General features: G+C 32.7%; 2 protein-coding genes and 1 long non-coding RNA gene across 4 annotated transcripts in view; 2 read left to right on the top strand and 1 right to left on the bottom strand.

Moving 5' to 3' along the window:
• Window positions 1-1,038, top strand: part of LOC111638219 (mitochondrial import inner membrane translocase subunit Tim29-like) — a 31,929-nt gene extending 30,891 nt beyond the window's left edge. Inside the window, exon 3 of the mRNA XM_023383883.1 lies at window positions 523-1,038. Within this exon, the coding sequence (XP_023239651.1) occupies window positions 523-908 (386 nt within the window). The 3' untranslated portion in view covers window positions 909-1,038. The remainder of the gene's footprint in view (window positions 1-522) is intronic.
• Window positions 1,039-3,354: 2,316 nt separating this feature from the next.
• Window positions 3,355-10,587, bottom strand: LOC111638221. Of its 2 annotated transcripts, none has more exons than XR_002758823.1 (3): window positions 10,537-10,587; window positions 4,432-4,595; window positions 3,355-4,359 (listed from the first exon to the last, which is right to left on the bottom strand). It is a non-coding gene; the product is annotated as an uncharacterized LOC111638221 (long non-coding RNA). The 2 variants fall into 2 exon arrangements; XR_002758824.1 differs by lacking the exon at window positions 10,537-10,587 and adding an exon at window positions 9,609-9,820.
• A 2,262-nt stretch (window positions 10,588-12,849) lies between these two features.
• Window positions 12,850-19,920, top strand: part of LOC111638223 (protein YIPF1-like) — a 25,920-nt gene continuing 18,849 nt past the window's right edge. The window contains exons 1-2 of the mRNA XM_023383884.1: window positions 12,850-12,970; window positions 19,684-19,714. Of these exons, the coding sequence (XP_023239652.1) occupies window positions 12,917-12,970; window positions 19,684-19,714 (85 nt within the window). The 5' untranslated portion in view covers window positions 12,850-12,916. The remainder of the gene's footprint in view (window positions 12,971-19,683; window positions 19,715-19,920) is intronic.

The raw sequence follows: 19,920 nt of genomic DNA, 5'->3' as shown, positions 1-19,920 counted from the left end.
AGATCTGTGTGAGTCCAATGTATAACTCCAAAAGAGTATGTGAGTACTGGGATGACATATGTGTTTATTGCTTTAACTGTGTGTTTTGCATTTAGCTGTGTTTTGAGAATGGCATTTAACCTACTTTGGTATTCTTTAATTAATCTTTGCTTTATTTGTGTATGTTCTGTTAGTTTGGCCTGTTGGAATCCTAAATACTTGTAGAACTCGCCACATGGTGACCACGGGAGAGTTATTATTATTATTATTATTATTATTATTTTAATTGATGTTAAAATATCACAACAATGAATTTTTAAAATTTTTTTCCTAATTTAAAAATAAAAATTTTTTACAATGTAATAAATATGAATTTTTATTATTAAAATTAAACATATTTTTAAATTTATAATTAATTTATAACAATTTGTAATTGTTTGTATTTTTAATTACAAACCTTTTAACTGAAATGTTGATATTTCATGCATTTTTTTAAAGAATAATATAAATTTATTAATTTAGTGCTTTTGTATTCCTTCCCAGGAATTGGTTTAACAGCATATGCTATTAAAACAAATCCAGATGAAACTGACTTCAGAAATCAACTATTAACATACACAAATGATATTATGATACTAAATGATGCTATTAGGAATCCTACAGCTGATAATCATATGAAATATTTAAATGCATGTGTTAATGAAGGAACAATTCGACGTCTTAATTTAATTGCTTTTTCTATTATTTGGATTGGCAATTATCATCCTGACTGTCAGTTATATCCATCACAGTGTTCTTATCTCAAACCTCAATATTTGACTTTCTATCAAAGAATTGTTGATTTTGGAATATTTGGACAATGGATTGGAATGTTACAAAAAATGAAAGATTTTGATATAAATCCTAAAGAATGGGAGAATGAACAATAGAAGTTTAAATCACATTGCAACTTGTAATTTTACACTAAGTTTTTTTATGTAAAAAATTATTCATTTAATATTTGTTAGTTTTCTAAATGGAAATCAATTATTTTTAGCTAATAAAATTAATAAATTATAAATATCACAAAACTCTTCTCAATATTTTTTTTTAAGATTTTTATAATAATTAAATAAAATGATATAGAAAATCAAGCCTAAATTATAGAAATAATCAGATGATATGGTTAGAACAGTTATCAAGCTAAAACTTGACTAATGAACTATATAAATATTATACAAATTATAGTAGACCAAATTAAATACAGCAGACTCTCAATAACTTAAATCAGAAAAGAGAGAAGACTTTTGAGTGCAGAAACTACCATTATTTTAATGAGAATGCAAAATATTACAATACAAACAATATAGTTAAGACAAATACATTAAATTTAAAATTTTTAGATACACACATATATATATACAAAACACTGACAGTATTATGTGTTTTCTGAAACCGTGTTTTACTTTTTATTAAGTGTTGAATATAAGATTGTGTTATTAATTAAACACTTGGCTTTTTTTCCATCTTTATTCAGTTGATACAGGTACTTCTACACTATTCAGGCACTTAGCCCCTCATCAGTCAACTAAGCAAGAAAGAATATATAGAGTATTCGGAACACATCATACAAATTTCTGTAAAATTTACCTTTGTATGATGTGATATTCCAAATACTGTATATGTTCTTTCTTGCTTAGTTGACTGATGAAGGGCTAAGTGCCCGAAACGTGTAGAAGTACCCATATCAACTGAATAAAGATGGAAAAAAAGCCAAGTGTTTAATTAATAACACAATCTTGTGTTCAACACTCAACTGATGGTATTAATGAGAAAAGTGTTATTGACAATTCATTGCCTTTCACTCAGCAATGGTTTGTTGTGGTCCACTACATAAAAAAACACATTATTTTATGAATTATGTAGTTTACTGAAAACCATTAAAAGTGTGGCTGCTGCCACAAGAGATTCAGAAGACTGTCTGGCAACACTTGTAAAAAGCAAAAAGCATGCGAAAGTTCATTGTCTTGTCTGTCTGTCACCAAAGAGTATGGATGTACGGTACAATATGGTTGCTCTGACCATGTATAATAAAGTATAATAATAATCTTTGACCATGTCAAAAGTCAAAAGATCAGCCACAGGGTGGTGGTAGAGCAGTTGGCCATGCAAGAGGCCATGCAAGAGGACATGCCAAGAGACAGCAGCCTTGTCAGAGTATGCAGCAGCAACAGTCAGAACCAGCTCCAATTCAAGCAGCTATGGTTGAATTCATATAAAACGGAATTATCAACAGTGTTATAGGGGGGTTGACTGTATACCAGTATTGTGTAGATTCTGCTCCCACAATCGAATCCAGTAGGATGTGACAAAGACTCCTCCATGATCACAAAGATCTTTTTGACCCCTGTTACATATCTGACAGGATGTCTGATATTAAATCACTTGTGAAATTACATGATGAGATAACAGAAGTATATTCAAAAAGGAAAACAGATATAGTATACAATGACACTTCACGCCAACGAAGTTATTCTATGATTATAACACTTACGTGTTGTGGTGTTACAGGAGTGGAGTCTTGGAGAATGAACTCGTCCAACTTTAGAAAATGAACTCGTCCGCTAGCACTTTCAGTAGTATATAACTACCGTCTTCAGGCGGTCTATCGAATACAACAGCTTATGATTTTCAAATACTTATCCGACGGTTTCACAAATTTCGGATATTCAAAATTTTCGAACAATATTTCTGTCGAATTAACTGATTTTTCGTTTTCGAATGTTATTTAAAAATCGTTTTTTGCATCATAGCGCGTGGAACGAAAACAGTTTTTCTTAAGCATGTTTTAGGAAGAATAAGGCCGTAAAAGAGCCCAGAACATGCATAAAGTATAAGATATGTCAAAAAGACATCCGAGTAGCAAAGACTTTAACATCNATTCCGCAACTCTTTATATTAATCTTTATAGAAGAAAAGGCCGTAAAAGAGCCCAGAACATGTTCTGGGCTCTTTTACGGCCTTTTCTTCTATAAAGATTAATATAAAGAGTTGCGGAATTGGCTCCAAATCACCCTACAAAGACCTGTCATGTGATAACAAGACATTTGCTCTAAGCATAAAAGGCAAAAGAAACTGTAATTTCCATTGATAAAATAAAACCGGCCTTTATTCTCACAGAGAGCAAGTCAGACTGGTTACTCCCAACGTCTTCAATGCCGAAACCAGCTACTATCCCACAGTGTTTGCAACAGGAAACAAGCAGGAAAGGATACATGTTGGCCAGTGTGTTGTTGGGTTGGCGCTGGCTTCTCTATACGCCACGCCATAGAGAACCCAGCGCCAACCCAACAACACACTGGCCAGCATGTATCCTTTCCTGCTTGTTTTCTGTTGCAAACACTGGTGGGGTAGTAGCTTGGCCACCACTGCCAGAGATTCAGAAGACTGTCTGGCAATACTATTCCTAACTGGAGTTGGCTGGCAACATTTGTAAAGAGTACACAGATAGACAAGGCAACAAACTTTCATCACCAAAGAGTATGGATGTATGATACAATGGCTGACCATGTATAATAAAATTTTTTTTGTTACAGTTCATTTAGTAGTGAAATTTGATTTAATTTTGGATCTCACGAACATGTTGGCAGTTGACTACCTAATGCCAGTATTTGAAAGATCATCAGTAGGATAGAATGCCAAAAAAGCATGAGAACTTTTTGACATGAATACATTTTTCAATTTAGTCTGGTATAGGGGGATCTCTGATTGAAGTGATGATAAGAAAACACTAATCTGGTTAAGTTGTCAAATGGATAGAGTATTGTTTGCCTTTTTACAACCTGTCCTCCTCCCCATTCCTATTTTCAGCATCTTTATTCGATGCCTACGATCAAAATTCATCCTCTGAAAGAGTATTTGAACTGATTCTTTTAGTTTTAAAATATTTTGTATGTAATTAATTCTTTCAGAATATCGAAGGTGAGACTTTGCATTTTCGTAAGGTTGGTTATGGACGACAGCATCTGCTATTTAGAAGTAAATATAATACATGTTCTATTTGAAGAGTCTGGGGATTGTAAAAATGCCCATTAACTTTAGAGGAAGATCATACAAGTTTAACTTATGAAGTCAAAATATTTACATTAAGATTGTATAAACTTACACAATTATCCAGATATATACCTCAAGTGGATCTTGATTAAAAGATCAGTTAAAACATAACATACATTCTGTGACAAAAGCTACTTTGACAATTCCAGAATGCTGGCCAATGTTAACCTCAGATTTTCAAGTCTGCTTTCTAAGAAAGCCCCATTCTTTTTTCTTACATTATTTTCAACAGCTGTTATTAATTAAATCTTCCCACTGATCAAGTCATTTAATTGCATCTTCCATCACCTGAAAAGTTTATGATAAATTTGTTTTAATATGTATATAAAAACAAAACTAAGAACAAAAATCTGTCTTTACTATATCAAGTCCTCTGATTCATGTCTTAATGGACTGATTGGATAATTGTTGTTTAAAACATCAAACAGCTGATTAATTCTTTTCACAAATGCAATTGTTGCATTTGTTAGAAAGCCTTAGTGTTGTATGACTTCCAATCCATGCACAACAGAATAACTGAAAAGCTGCAATAAATTTAACATAGTATTTTAATCTTAAGCAATTGTGCTAACTGATATTAAAAATAGAAATTTTTTATTACTTAACTTTGTTTACCTGAGCTGCTAATCATGCATTTATCTTTTGAAAACTGTTTGGATTTAGATGGGAGGAAGCAGTGCCGGCCCGAGGCAAATTTTAGGATAGAGCGAGATCCTATTATGGCGCCCCCTTGGTTGCCCCTAATTTATACCGTTTAATTTTCTTTACCACTGAGGCGCCCCCCCTAGGATTTAGTGCCTGGAGCGGCTGCTCCGTTCACCCTATGGTAGAGCCGGCTCTGGGAGGAAGTAAGCTTGGGGCACAATTTCAATCCAGTAGTATGTTTTGAATCTTGTTCCAGTAAAATTTGAAAATGTTGCAAAGAAACATTGCCTTCAGTAGATTGTTTTCAAAATAAATTTTTAATTCTTCATTTGCCAGTTTGTTATTAAGATGAGAGCATGTAGCTTTAGTTTTTGTTGTACTCAGCCGAAGTCTCCACTGATAAAAATATTGTCCTAAGGTAGACAGATCTTGTGTCAGAGTCTTCTCAGTTATCATAATGTCTTTATGTCTCATGGCGATCATCCAATCATCAGCATATCCAAATTTCTTTGCAGTTGCTTGAGGGAAGTTAGCTATGCGAAGGCTAAAAAGCAGTGGTACCAAAACAGATCCCTGAGGTAGGCCATTATTTAGTTTTCTTATCTTTACTTCTTGAATTTCCCAGGATAACTTGAAAGGATTGGTTATTTTAACATCTTGTCAATCAACTTAACCATTTTCAAGCAGAGTATCACTCAAAGCAGCTTATTAAATAGGCCATTCCATCAGACAGTGTCATATGCTACAGTGAGATCGATATACACCGCACATGTTTTTAGTTGCCTTTGGTACCCAACTTCTATAAAGGTTCTTTTTTTTTTTTTTTGTGGTTTTAGGCCTCCTTACCACTCAGAGAGCACAAAGAGGCCAAGTTTCTATAAAGGTTGTAAAGGCTAGTTAGTACCTGGTCTGAACAGCTCCTATTTGGACAAAAACCAGCCTGTTCTACTGGAATGCTCTCAAAAATTGTGTTAGTCTGTTGTAAATAAGTCTCTCTAAAAGCTTATACATCACACTCAGGAGTGAGATAGGTCAGTAACTCTCTGGTCTATTATTAGGTTTCTAGGTTTTAGAATAGCTATGATTTTAGCTTGTTTCATAGCTAGGGAATAGTACCTTTCTGTAATATGTCAGTTAAGAAGCAGGCCTTCCATTGCCTAGTGTACTTGCCACTGTGTAACAAGAATTCAGGATGGATACCATCATTTTCAGGGGCTTTACTGGCTTTTATTTGTTTAAGAGCAGTGGAGACTTCTTCAGTAACGAAGGGTAGTGAATACGCAGTATCATATATACACTTAGTTTTGAGGGACATAAGTTCTTTTTTTTTTATCTTAGTTGTGAATTCACAATCTCTAGGAGCTCTAGATGTATTTAATATATGTTCTGCAATAATATTTGGAGTAAACCAAAATTTCTCTACCTGGTTTGACAGTTGCCCCACCCAATCTTCTAAGCAGGGACCATGCCTTCCTACTGGACTTTGTAAAATCCAGGTTTTGGACAGTGTTCAACCACTTAAGGTGCCTGGTACCTGTGAAGTAGTTCGTCCCCAAATGCAAGGTCACTAGATTCTAGGAACCTTGCATACAGGTATTCACTTTTTCACTCCATCTAGGGATATATATCTTGCGATATCCTCTAGATATACATTTTTTGGCTATACTAATCACTGCTCTGATAAATCTTTTAAAGTTATTGGATGTAGGTGGAATCCATCCCAAACATTTATCAAGAATTTCAGAGAACCAGTCAGCCTTACTAAAATTCCATCTTGGGCATGGTACACATTTTATTGTAGGAATACTAAGTCCAATTTCCATTATTATTGGGTGGTGCTGGCTATGAGGGAAGTGAGCTAAAACTGTACATGTAGCTGGTAATGGTTGTCTATTTTCATCTGAAGACACAGAGCATAAATCAGAGTTATATTCACGACCCCAAGCACTGGATTTGAAGGTGCATCGATCTTTAGCATCAAACATTAGGTAGAGATTATTTTCTTTGGCCCATTTAATTACCATTTTACCATTTGGATCAGTGTCACAGTATTTCAGAACTCATGGTGACTGTTGAAGTCTCCTAGCTAGACAGCAGGATGGAGTAATTGTGGTATGACATGTTGTGGCCAAGTTATAACTGGAGGCTTATAGATAATGCTAATTGTTATTTGGCCAACCTGTAAAGAAACCACATGAATGTTGTCATCAGTAGTTGCTTTACAAAACAGACATCATCAATGTCACTATGGGCATATATTGCTATGCCGTATGTTTTGTGGTAAGTTGATCCAATCAGTTCAAAACTAGGAATCACACCTCTTGCCTGAAGATGGTGTGCATTCTCAGTGTGTCTCTTGAATTGCAACTACATCAATTTTGTTATCCTTTATAAATTCTATGTAAATATTGGCATTTTGCTCGACTAATGCCTTCAATATTAATTTGACAGATATTAATTTTAGGTCCAAGGTCTCTCTACTGGGTTCCTTAGAAGGACCATTGTGATAATGAGTCATGAGAAATCAGTTGAAAGATGTGTATTGTCAAGGAGATCCTACAGATTATTTGGACACCAAGAATTGCTAGTTCATTTAGTTCACAAATAAACGTTATCCAGAGTGCACCACGAGGAGGCGAACTAGCTTTACACCCCACTGTATTGGAAAAAATATAAGTATGGATAGTATATCTTTGAATGATTGCCATGCCGAAGTACTTGTACAAAGATGTTTGAAAAACTTTCTGTATCGTCATTGAAAATTCATAGCTACTGGACAAAATAACAATTCAATCTTTATTGAAGATAAAAGAACAACCGGTTACCAACTCAAATCCAACATAAAATTTCATCTTTACGTTAGTGAGCCACTTTGTGGTGATGCAAGAATATATTTTCCTGAAGAATTTAGTCTCAAATCTTTACATTGTAGTGTTTGTGGGGTTTTGAGATCAAAAAATGAATTCAGAAAGGAATGTTTCTATATTACAACAGTAGAGTTAATAAAACATCAGGAACAACAGTTTATAACAAAGTCCTGTTCTGATAAAATTGCCACCTGAAAAGTTTTAGGAATATAAAGTTTGCTGCTTAATTATTTCATACAACCAGTATATCTGGAAAGTATTATTTTTGGAAGTGTGATTTATCCTGGATATATATTTAGAGCTATGTGGGGTCATTTTGAGAAATTGCTTAAAATTTTGCTGGAACCTTATCATTTAAAAGAAAAACCTAAAATATGCTATATGAGAAATCCTGAAAATTATGAATTTGTAATACTTCAAAATTTCAGTGTTAATTAGTTAGTTGGATTTAAAGACCCAGAAACTATTAATTCAACTGCAGGAAAATCCATTTTCTAATTTCCCTGCATATATACTGGTATATACTGTTGTTCCTGATGTTTTATTAACTCTACTGTTGTAATATAGAAACATTCCTTTCTGAATTCATTTTTTGATCTCAAAACCCCACAAACACTACAATGTAAAGATTTGAGACTAAATTCTTCAGGCAAATATATTCTTGCATCACCACAAAGTGGCTCACTAACGTAAAGATGAAATTTTATGTTGGATTTGAGTTGGTAACCGGTTGTTCTTTTATCTTCGATAAAGATTGAATTGTTATTTTGTCCAGTAGCTATGAATTTTCAATGACGATACAGAAAGTTTTTCAAACATCTTTGTACAAGTACTTCGGCATGGCAATCATTCAAAGATGTACTATCCATACTTATACTTTTTCCAATACAGTAATGCTTTTTGTGCCAGTGCATATAGCAAAAATTTTTATTTTATCCATTTCTAAATCACATCATGACAATTCTGGCTAGTACTTTCCATTTTGTGTAATATTCATAGTTAACCATTATTTTTTGAAATGTTTCATGAATAACACTATATATTCTATTTGTTACTTGTTATTTGTTGATTGAGAGAGTAAATATTTTTCAGGTAAAAATTCCTGATTCATATTTTTCTTTAGAAAATTAATACCACACAAAGTGTACAAAGTTGATCTTACAGCTGCAACTTTGGCTAATTTTTTAGTTCAATCAGAGCCTTCAAATGTAATATCAGAACACTGTAACCGTTATTCCAAAAGTCATGGAAACTTGCGGATGGCCTATCGAATAGGTTGAAAACATTAGTTTGTATGGAAATAAACAATCTCAGCAAATTAAGGTGCTTGGCAAGGATTGTGTATTAAGTCTCTGCTTAGCATAGTGTTGTAGTTTATATCAACTTCAATGCTCATTGCAAACCTCTTCAAAAGAACCAATTCATTTTCTTTTATTAAATTAAATTTTAAATCAGAATGAAGTTCGTTTAATAGCATAACAGGGTGTTTTCCTTCTACATCATTATTCATTATGTTATCTCAATCTATTTTCTCAGAATACTTAAAATGTTATCTGTTTGGCTTTCAAAATCATTAACTTGTTTAAAATTGTTGATGTTATTAGAAATATTCAGGCAAGAAAAATTTGAAATATTTGTTGAGTTATGAACATAACCAATTGCAGCTAATGCATTCTCTGCAGCTTGTTTTGAACGACCTCAGCATGCAAGTTTTTCATTATTGATATCAATATGGTAAATATGGGATAATATGGTAACCTTTCACTTTTAACTGTATATTGCAAATCAATTTTTAATTCGTTTAATATCATTAATGTATTTTTCCGTGGCTATTCTTCAGCACTTTTAATTGTCGATCTAATGAAACACTTTTTCTCTTTAATAATTAACGATTCATTAATATTCGATTAATATTTAAATAATTGCCAACTTTAATTTTGATATTGACTATAATTGCAAATTTTGCAATATTTCAAAATACTTTTTATATTATAAATATTCCCAAAATGTTGGTTATATACTTACATTTTCAAAACACTTCTTTGCTGTTGTCAACCAAAAATAGTAGTAGTAATTTATTATTATTATTATTAATGACTTTTCATGATATATTAAAATATCTAAATTATATATATATAGGCCAAACGAGTAAAAATTCCTTGAATTTTTGTATTCGTGTTTTAATGTTCTTTTTCCCGCCTTTTGTAACCGTCATCGTCTGTTTCTCTTTTTTAAACGAAAAACAAAACGCCCTCTTTTTTTCTTTCTTTTTTTTTTTTGAGTTCAGAAATTTCACTCGTCTAATCTAAATACAGTGAAAACTGCTTAGGCGACCACCTGCATTCGACAGGCACCCGTCAAAACGGGCGAAAATTTCTGGCACGGAGTTTATCCATAGAGTCTTCGTATAAGTTATCTGTATTAAACGACCACCTGTGTAACACGACCGCGGGCATCGATTTTTGGTCCGAAACAACATACAACAACTGTAATAAGAGACCAATTTCGCGAATGTATCTGGTCTAAACTATTGTAAGAACCCATCTCAACAAAGTTTCCACCTCCTAATATAATGAATTAGTCTAAACTCTCGTTCGAACCCATCTCGGGCACTTCTCCCACCCTTGAAATTAGTTAGATGCAGGTGTTAATAAATTAGTCTAGCAACAAAGGAAATTCATTTCAGTTTGTCGGAAAATGTCCGAAATGCAAAGTGCTGTCGTTAGAAGATCGTATTAAAGTTATCACAACAGCAATTAGCGGCGAAGTTTAACTGTGGGAAAACAAAATTTATTTTACCCTAGACTTACAATATTTTCCTTGGGGGTGTAAAATATTGTACACGATATAATTAATCGGCTGATCTCATCGTTTGATAAAATCTATTTTTATTTATTTATTTTGAAGCTCATATACAGTACACGTGCGATAAATAGTTTCTGTATCAACCTACCTTATTTCCACGATATTTTTAGAAAAATAATATCCAAGTAATTTTCGCAGGCAAAATATTCAAAAAACAATAAACGCATTAATGCAAAAATCAGTTTTACTTCCTTTTTCGATTCCGCGATTGTAATGAAATCGTATAATGAGAAAAAATAATAAAATCGTTTTATTATTAATTAATAATTTTTCTTATTGTACTTAATTAATTAAGAAAATATTAAATATTAAAAAATACAGTATTTTTAAAGTTAAAATAAGATTAAACTAACGAAAACCAAAAGCAAAGTGATGGAGAGATAGGACGCGCTTGTATATTGATGACGTAATACACGTAACTGAGGAGCGAACGAAAAGAACCGAGTCGAATTAATTAAGTCGGAAAAAAGAAAGTGTGCATTATAATCGAGAAAATGCGAGTATTGTATTAATCTTTAAAATATTGGTGTTAAATCTGTCTTATAATATCATGACGACTCCTGTAAATCGGGTTATCCGATAAGAATAAAATACAATACCAATATAGCCCTATCGTTGAAAAAATTCGCTTATTTTTGCTCACCTGGAGTTTTGCTTAGTAGAAATGGCTAAAAAGTGCGCAAAATATGTACGGAAATACGGTATACAGCACCACCTGTATTCGACGACCACCTGTCTAAAAGACCACTTTTTGAAGGAACCGTGAGTGGTTGCCATAGACAGGTTTTACTGTATATAAAATTACTTGTCCTGACTGAGTGATTGATTCATCATCGCCCAGAGCAAACCGTTGAACCTAAAGAGGTGAAATTTGGTACATAGTTAAGGTACGTCATGAAAACGCGCACTAAGAAGAGATTTTTCGAAATTCCCCCGTGAGGAGAAAGGAAGAGCATTAAAGCTTAACCTGAAGAACGGCTGCTACTGTACTATTTTAAATGCAATTTTTTGTTTTCAACTATGTTTAATCTTCATTGAGTACTTGAGTGTATTGAATTGATAACATTTCAGACGTTGTTTTAAATATTTTTATATATTTAGATTTTTTTAACCAAATGTTCGAACCGTTTTAAATTCGAATTTGTTATTGCATATTGGTTCGATTACAGAACGATTGTAAACGTTCCAGAAAATTGATCAAATTGAAAACAGTTCGTTTGATTCTCAGCAATTCTCATCATTCTCAGTGGTAGGTGTTATATGACAATTACTATGGTTGTTGAAATACTGAATATAAATGGTGTTTGCTGAAAAATCCGCGCGGGCGAAGTCGCGGGTAACAGCTAGTTAAGAGGATGCACATCTCACCAATCACATAAAACGGTCTGAATGTAGTGTATTAAACTCTTCCAGCTGACCGGTAGTCCCGACGGCCGGACGGATGAGGCAATTAAGGGGTTAAGATGGTCAGATTACCGCTCTGGGACATTTGGGATCGAATCCGGCGGTCGAAACACTCCAGAAGTTTTTTATGAGCGGTCCTTTTTAAGTATGCTGGACTTCATCCTTCATTAGCTAGTCTTCCCCATTTTTCTCATACCTTGAGAAAAAGGCCTTCTTAGTTCTCACATGGCGGATAAAACCAGAATTGAAAAAAGACTGTGGTCCCCACCATCAAAGTAATTTATTCATCCTTGTTCAGCACTGTGCTTTATCCGTAAAAGTATAAACAAAGATCATCATAACCCGTATGGTTTAGACTTATGGCACAACACACTATATATATTTTTTTCATTTTTGGCTCATTTTGTCCTGTAGGCTACCGTCCACCAATGGACGAATAGATAAAACCACTGAAGACCGATCAACGGGCTGGCCATGTGTTTTTCGGGTTTTCTTTATGTTTGTAACTGTCACGTCATGTCTCACAACAGCTAGTAAAGGGCGAGTCAAGTTCAGCGCCCAAGGGCTTCGCTGCCCGATTAATAAGCTGAGAAACCGCGGACACTTCTCTTCTTTGGTCCTGTTCTGTACTGTACAGTACATATAAATGTGTACAGCAAATAAACGTGTAATGTGTTAAAATAAAAATGTATAACGCATGACTTCAATTAAGTGAAATTAGGTAACTAAAATAATTGTAAGGTAATATTTGTATTTTTAAAATTAGCAAAAATCAGTATTAATGTTAGTATAATACCGGTATTTCGATTTTGAAAATCGAACAGAAAACCGGTAATATCGATATTTCAACCCCTAACTATCGCGCGGACATGAGCTATATACTTCAGTTATCATTTGGCAAAATAATAATAATATTAAAGAAGCAAAATTTTATTATTTGCCAAATAACAATTATACAAAATTTTTTTTGAATTATTAATAAAATTATTTTGATTGTAAGAAAGTAAATTTTTTTAAAGCTATGAACTGGCAACACGTATTACGGCACGTCACATAAACATAAAATGGACAGAAGACTGGATATTCCTCGATTAAGTTCTGGAAACTTAGATTTTCACGTAAGAAATTTTCTAATTACATAATTATAATAAAATTTATAAAATTCTTAACATTATCTAGAAATTAAACTAAAAAGTATAAAATTTTAGTATTTAATAAACTTGTACATTGCGTATAGCATCTGTCGAACATACATTTTACACTCAATAGAAAAATATTTCGCATAACAAAGTAGTTATACGCAAGATTTGAGTATTAGAAATGAACAGGTTTGGTTAGACTTATAACCATGCATTTATATATAATTGAAAATGCATGAATACTTGTCATATTTAATCATTTTTAACCAAAATCACTTGTTTTTAGTACAAAAATATCAAATTAAAATTATATATAGAATAAACACATAAAAACTAAATGCAAACAACATAAATGAATGCAAAATGAGAATTTCAAGAAATGAAGAATGAATATAAATGAATCAGAACTGACCATTTGTGCAGTTTGATCTTATAAACAACAAACAATTGAGAGTAATTCGGTTGATAAAATCCAAAAAAAACAATCAGATTCCAGCCTAATATAAAGGTGATAAGTTTCAAATCAAAAGAAGTAACAGCTAAAATTGTACAGTCAAATTGTAAAATTTTATCAAGAAACAACTGTCACTTGTACATTTTTTGAAAAGTTACATTTTTAAAGAGTCTTACATGAATGTATTCAAAATAAAATATATAATTAACATCTTAAAAAACAAATATAATGACAGAAATATCCTAACAGTAAAACCTCACTAAACCTTTGGGATACACAATTTCTAGCCACTTAAGTGGGGTTATGAGAAATTAGATATACAGAACTGTAGAGTACTGTTAAATGTTTAATATGGATTTCAGTTGTTAAAATGGATGCTAATATGGATTTTTCAAAACTATAAAAACAAAGCTCAATTCTGTTTAAATTTTAAAAAAATAGGTTGAATTTAGGAATGTGGGATTTTCTTGTTCTGTTGGCCATGTTAATTGGGATAAATATCAACCAAGATGAAGTTTGATTTATATTAATACATGTGCAGTAAGTGAGGTTTTACTGTGTTTACGTTTGGAAGTGTTCTAAGTTTTACTTTCTAATCCAGATAAAGCTGAGAGACCTACAATAGAAATAATACAAAATGTTGTGAAGAATAAATGTTTGGATAATTGGAAAGCGTCTTATGTAAATAAAAGAACAGATTTAAATGCTTTTAATTAAAAGGCATGAAAATTTTCTAGATTAATTCTGAGATAAAATACTTCCCAACTGAGATTAAACTCTTTGCTATGATAAAGGCAAATATCAGGGAAAAATTTATTCTCATAGTTAAATATGTTACACTTATCATACTTTGCATTTATAACTTGGAGTTGAGTAGCTAATAGAAAAATTATAGATGAAAGTATGAACTGAATATTTTAAAATCTAATGTAAAGAACAATGTAAAGAAATTTAGTTTACAAAATGGTTAACCAATTTAGGATTGTTTTTTTTTTTTTAACAAAATGATGAATCTAAACATTTTTGACTTGTTAAGAAATCAATCTTTTTAATCTGTTTAAATATTACAACTAATTTACGATCCATACAATAGCCATGCTAAATTTTTTACATGTCATGTAAAAAATTTAGCATGGCTATAACATTAAATTAATTAAATTAAAATGAAACAACACAATTCCATTAAGTTCAATTTTGTCTGTATTTGAAGAAAAGCCACTTCTTATCTTACAAGTTAGTATTTATACTGTTGGCCTCTATGTTAAAATTTGTTATCCATTTATGTTTTGTTTTTTATAAGTAGTAATAAATTTTACTTTTCTAGATGACGACATATAGTAGAAAAGCAGATTTTGGTTGCAAAAATGATTATGGTTGGTCAATATAAGAGATGTTCAAAAAGTTTCCATTCAATAGCACTGCAGTTGCATGTATGATGCATGCCATGACCAGTGTGAACTGATATGAAACCACTAATCTAGCTGTGTGATTAGTAAGATTTTCATTGCACTCAGAATTGTATGTGGTTTATGCCATACATATATTGATGGCATCATTGCTACTAAATATGTCTCAATCATATAAGTGCACTTTTGCCTTGTTTTTGGCTACAAAAGGATATAAACCAATGGACATTCATCTATAAGCCAATGTATTAAAATTTTAATATACTGGTTTATAAATATAAAAAAAAATTAATCTTAAGTGGGATGTTCATCAAAGAATAATGATGATGCACAAGGATGCATACATGTCCAAAACCACCATTGTGGAATTGTGTGCAAAATTGGTTGCAACAATACATACTCTTATGCTGATAATGTTGTCAAGCAGAAGTTGGACATCCTTAAATGGGAAACCCCTTTGGTCTACTGAAAAAGTCTCTGAAAGAACCAGTTGTATGATGTAAAGAGGGCTGTATCAAATATTTTATGAAGCAGCCAATCAACTTCTACTAGATAGGCATTGTTAATCTGGGCCAGGTTCAGTAACACAGAACACCTAAGTTAGAATTCTGAGTGGCTTAGTGGACGGAGCTAAGAATGTTCTGAGCATCATTGAACGATTATTGTTAGACAACTGGGTAGAATGGTGGACAAAGTTAAAATTAGATTGCAAACAAATTAATGAAGCAATTATTAATTGTAATCAACAAAATGGACCATTATCATTCGTTAAAATGTATTCTGAATCTGTTATACCGATGTATGATAATTTAACATTTCAAATTCATTTTTAGAATGAGTTAATGATTTAGAATGAGAGAATAACTTTGTGATTGTTATAATAGAATATGTTTAGTCCAACACAAGCAGCCACCTTGCAAATCATATGAAGAGACAAAAACAATCACATCACTAGTAGAAGTTAGCATAGATAAAAGAAGCTGACTGAACTAGCTAGAATTCTAGCAGTGGGAGGAGTCAAGCAGTAGTTAGAAACGAGTTCAACATTGCAGCATAACTAGATTTATTAAGAATTCTGCGTTACTGAACATGGCTGATTTATTAATGGGACAATATCTTTAATGTCAGTGGTGATTACTTTTAAATGTAATGAACCCCCAAGCCCTATAGCTCTCATTTAGAAACTTTTTGATCATTTCATATTTTCATAGAAATTGAAAAAATTATATTTATTATTATATTTATAATTTTTGTCCTTTAGTCTTAAAGTTTTTTTTCCAACTTTGTAATGTGTTGTCATTTTCATTAAAAAATTAAAAATTATTATACAGGTAGCCCTCGGTTTATGCCGATTCACAATAACACCGCTGCGCAATTTGCTGTTTTGCGGTGTAATTCTCTGATTTTCCCTATGCCAGACTGATTTTTGTTTCAGTGTTGACGTATTTACTGAGCCACAACATTGTACATTCATTAAAATAAAGATTTTTATTGAATATATTTATTTTTTCTGTTTAATATTATTGGATATGTATACATTTGCATTAAATTAATATTAAAATACTAAATGTTTGGGTTCCCACAAGTCAAGTTATTAAACTTAATAGTCCAATAAATGAGTCAGAATCCAGAGTGCTAATGAATGTGAATAGTTCGTATCCCGTATCAGTTCGTTCAGGAAAACACCTTATGACACAGTAGCACTTCTGGTGATCACAAATTATCATTAGTGAGATGAAATCTACTTCTTGTTGGCCAGACAAATCTACTTCTTGTCAGTCAGATGATATCTAACTCTACTTAGCAAGACAAAACTAACTTCAATTTTCCTGCCCAAACTGATCTTATATATGTACTACGGCAGCCGGTGGTCAACCAATCAGCATCTCTGCTCGTCTGTAGCTCTATTTCGGGTTAGCGTATCCTTTCAATTATGGAAAGTTTGACGGATGAACTTTGTGAGTTAGACAATGATTGGGAGCAAAGTGCAAATGTAAAGAAGAGCATCATCGCATCCATTCGATCATATTCTGAAATTATTAATGAAAGAAAAGAAAAATCTAAGCAATTACAAATGAATACTTTTTTCCAAAAAATGTAAGAGATTTGAAACTTTGAAATATCATTTGTTTTTCTTAAGATTTTTTAAAAATTAAATTTATAATATATGTACAGTCATACCCCGGACTTACGCGATAGGTGGGACTGAGCGATAACCGCGTAAGTCGGGGTATAATTTTGCATTTAAATACATACAAATTATTTTTATTGGGACCGGAGACTAAAGAAAACAATAATTTAGAAAAAAATGTTTAATAAAATCTTAGATAATACATACTGTATGTATAACAAATTATATTATTATACAATTTTTCACATTAACTTGATTATCAAACCATAATTTTAACATTGTTTCCATCTCAGCGATAATACCGTGACGTTTACGAATGATGCTTGAATTTAAAGATTGAGCATTTTTTACAGCTTCGAGAATTTTTTCTTTACCTTTTATAGTTGTTCTGACCGTCGATTCCGGTAGATCAAACTTCTTTGCCAATTTACAAATTTTCATTTTTGTATCGAAGTCTTTAATAATGTTAACTTTACATTCCAAAGATAAAGTTTTTCTTTTCTTGTTTGATGCAGAAGAATCAGTTCTACTTCGTTTGGATGACATAGTAGAGTGTTAAGATTAATCATATTCGTTATTGTAAACCGCGCTTAAGTTAGGCGCCATCTGTTCATTTCTTTTGTATGTCCGACGATCAAAAGACCGCTTGAGATCGAGTCTGTTTATAATTTGAAAGGTAATCTTGTCAGTTGTATATACAAAAGGTAAATTGTTTACAAAATGAGTTTATTATCTTTGTTTATTATCTGATAAATGTATACTTTTTTCGTCAATTGTTTACGATTGCAGATGCCTTTTGTGTAAAATCCAAGTCGGATGTATGTAAGCTAATAAATGTTCTCGTTAATCTTATCTCGCCTTTTGGTTCGTTCAGGGTTACAAGAAATCATCACATAGAGTCTCTCAAGTCTCCATAGATATAACAAACAGAAATAAATTACACAAAATAAATTGTAGCTATGCGTCGATTCCGCGCGACACATCCGAACATGTAAGCCGAACCATAGTGTGGGAAGAGTGAGTAATCAAGGGTTGCATGGTGCTCAAACAAAAGACGAATTGACGAGATTTGAAAATCGTGTAACTCCAGGTTTGCGTAAGTCGGGGTATGACTGTATTTTGTATTATATTGTATTAATAAACAAAATTATTTGCTTATTTTTCACTTATGTAGAACCTAACCCTATACCTCACTGTAAATATGGGTTCATTTTACGTCAATTCGATTTGCGCTGGCTTTTGTAGGAACGGAACTGCAGCATAAACCGAGGGCTACCTGTAATTACATATTTTGAAAATATGTATATTTTTATTAACTTACTCAAACAGTACAAATATATACATATGTATGTATGTATATATATATGTACTAACAATCCACAAAACCTTTTTTTTATAACAGTGTTTTGTTCGTAACAAACTTCACAAATGTTTTTGACCTCCACCGAGGTCTGCTTCAGGTGGTGACTAAACGGTGTCTCCTCTTGACCATTGGAACGATGACGCCCGAGATGTAAATAATTGCGTGTATCGCGTTTCACTCCTCCACTTGTCCTGGTTTAAATTCTTCGAACAAATACTANCCACAAATGTTTTTGACCTCCACCGAGGTCTGCTTCAGGTGGTGACTAAACGGTGTCTCCTCTTGACCATTGGAACGATGACGCCCGAGATGTAAATAATTGCGTGTATCGCGTTTCACTCCTCCACTTGTCCTGGTTTAAATTCTTCGAACAAATACCTCCACGTCTGCGCGATCGTTTCACCATCTTTAAAGTTGATGCAGGTGCTCCCCATGTTGGCTTTATAAATCTCCCAGGCCTCCAGGTGACGGATGTGAAACGCCTGTCTGATTACTCTGGTGTTTTGGAAGTCCGCCCAGATTTCAGGGTTGGTAATGTAGGTCAACAAGGCGGTGGTGTGCCTGTTTGGTGTAACGTAGGTCAACAAGGTGGTGGTGCACCTTGTCAACCTATGTTACCGACCCTGAAATCCGGGCGGACTTCCAAAACACCAGAGTAATCAGACAGGCGTTTCATATTGATCACATCCGTCACCTGGAGGTCTGGGAGATTTATAAGGCCAACATTGGGGGCACCTGCATCAACTTTAAAGATGGTGAAACGATCGTGCAGGCGTGGAGATATTTGTTCGAAGAATTCAAACTGGGACAAGCAGAGGGGTGAAACACGATACGCGCAATTATTTACATCTCGGGTGTCATTGTTCCAACAGTCAAGAGGAGACATCGTTTAGTCACCACCTGAAGCAGACCTTGATGGAGGTCGAAAACGTTTGTGAAGTTTGTTACGAACAAAATACTGTTATAAAAAAAGGTTTCTTGGATTGTTATTACTCAACGCAGTGTTAAGTTGTTAGAAGTCGTTTTGTATGTATGTATGTACTATTTGAATAAGTTATCAATGAATGAATTAGAATTTAGGTTATTGAGTAATTGAAATTCAAGATATAAATAATATATTTATGATAATTATGAAATAATTTACATGAAATATATACTTTCAAAAAATCACTTATGGCAGCTGCTATTTCGTTATACAGCTTTCAGGAAAGCTGTATATGATAGTCTACCAAACTGAAAATCGGATTAAAGAGACACATTCACAATGAAATATATAGTTTATGCAATTGAAATAATAAAAACAAAAATGATTAATTATATGTTTTAAATTTTTTTTAGGATGAAGAACAAGATCAACTAGAGTTCAGAGGTTTGTCAATATTAATTCTTAAGATTGTTTTCTGAATATACAAGAAATACATTTCTTTCAGTCACAAAATGAAATTCTGCCTTCTTTGACTATGGATAACAGTACAGTAATGTTTAAATAAATAAAATTTATCAATAATAAAAAAAATTACAGTTTAATGTTGAAAGATGTTTGGCCTGTATTTGATTGCAACATCTGCATTCATG

Source organism: Centruroides sculpturatus, unplaced genomic scaffold, assembly GCF_000671375.1.
Source record: "Centruroides sculpturatus isolate CEXI.00-Female unplaced genomic scaffold, Cexi_2.0 scaffold1078, whole genome shotgun sequence".
Classification (NCBI taxonomy): domain Eukaryota; kingdom Metazoa; phylum Arthropoda; class Arachnida; order Scorpiones; family Buthidae; genus Centruroides; species Centruroides sculpturatus.
The sequence above is the reverse complement of the archived record's forward strand: the minus strand, read 5'-3'. Positions and strand labels throughout refer to the sequence as shown.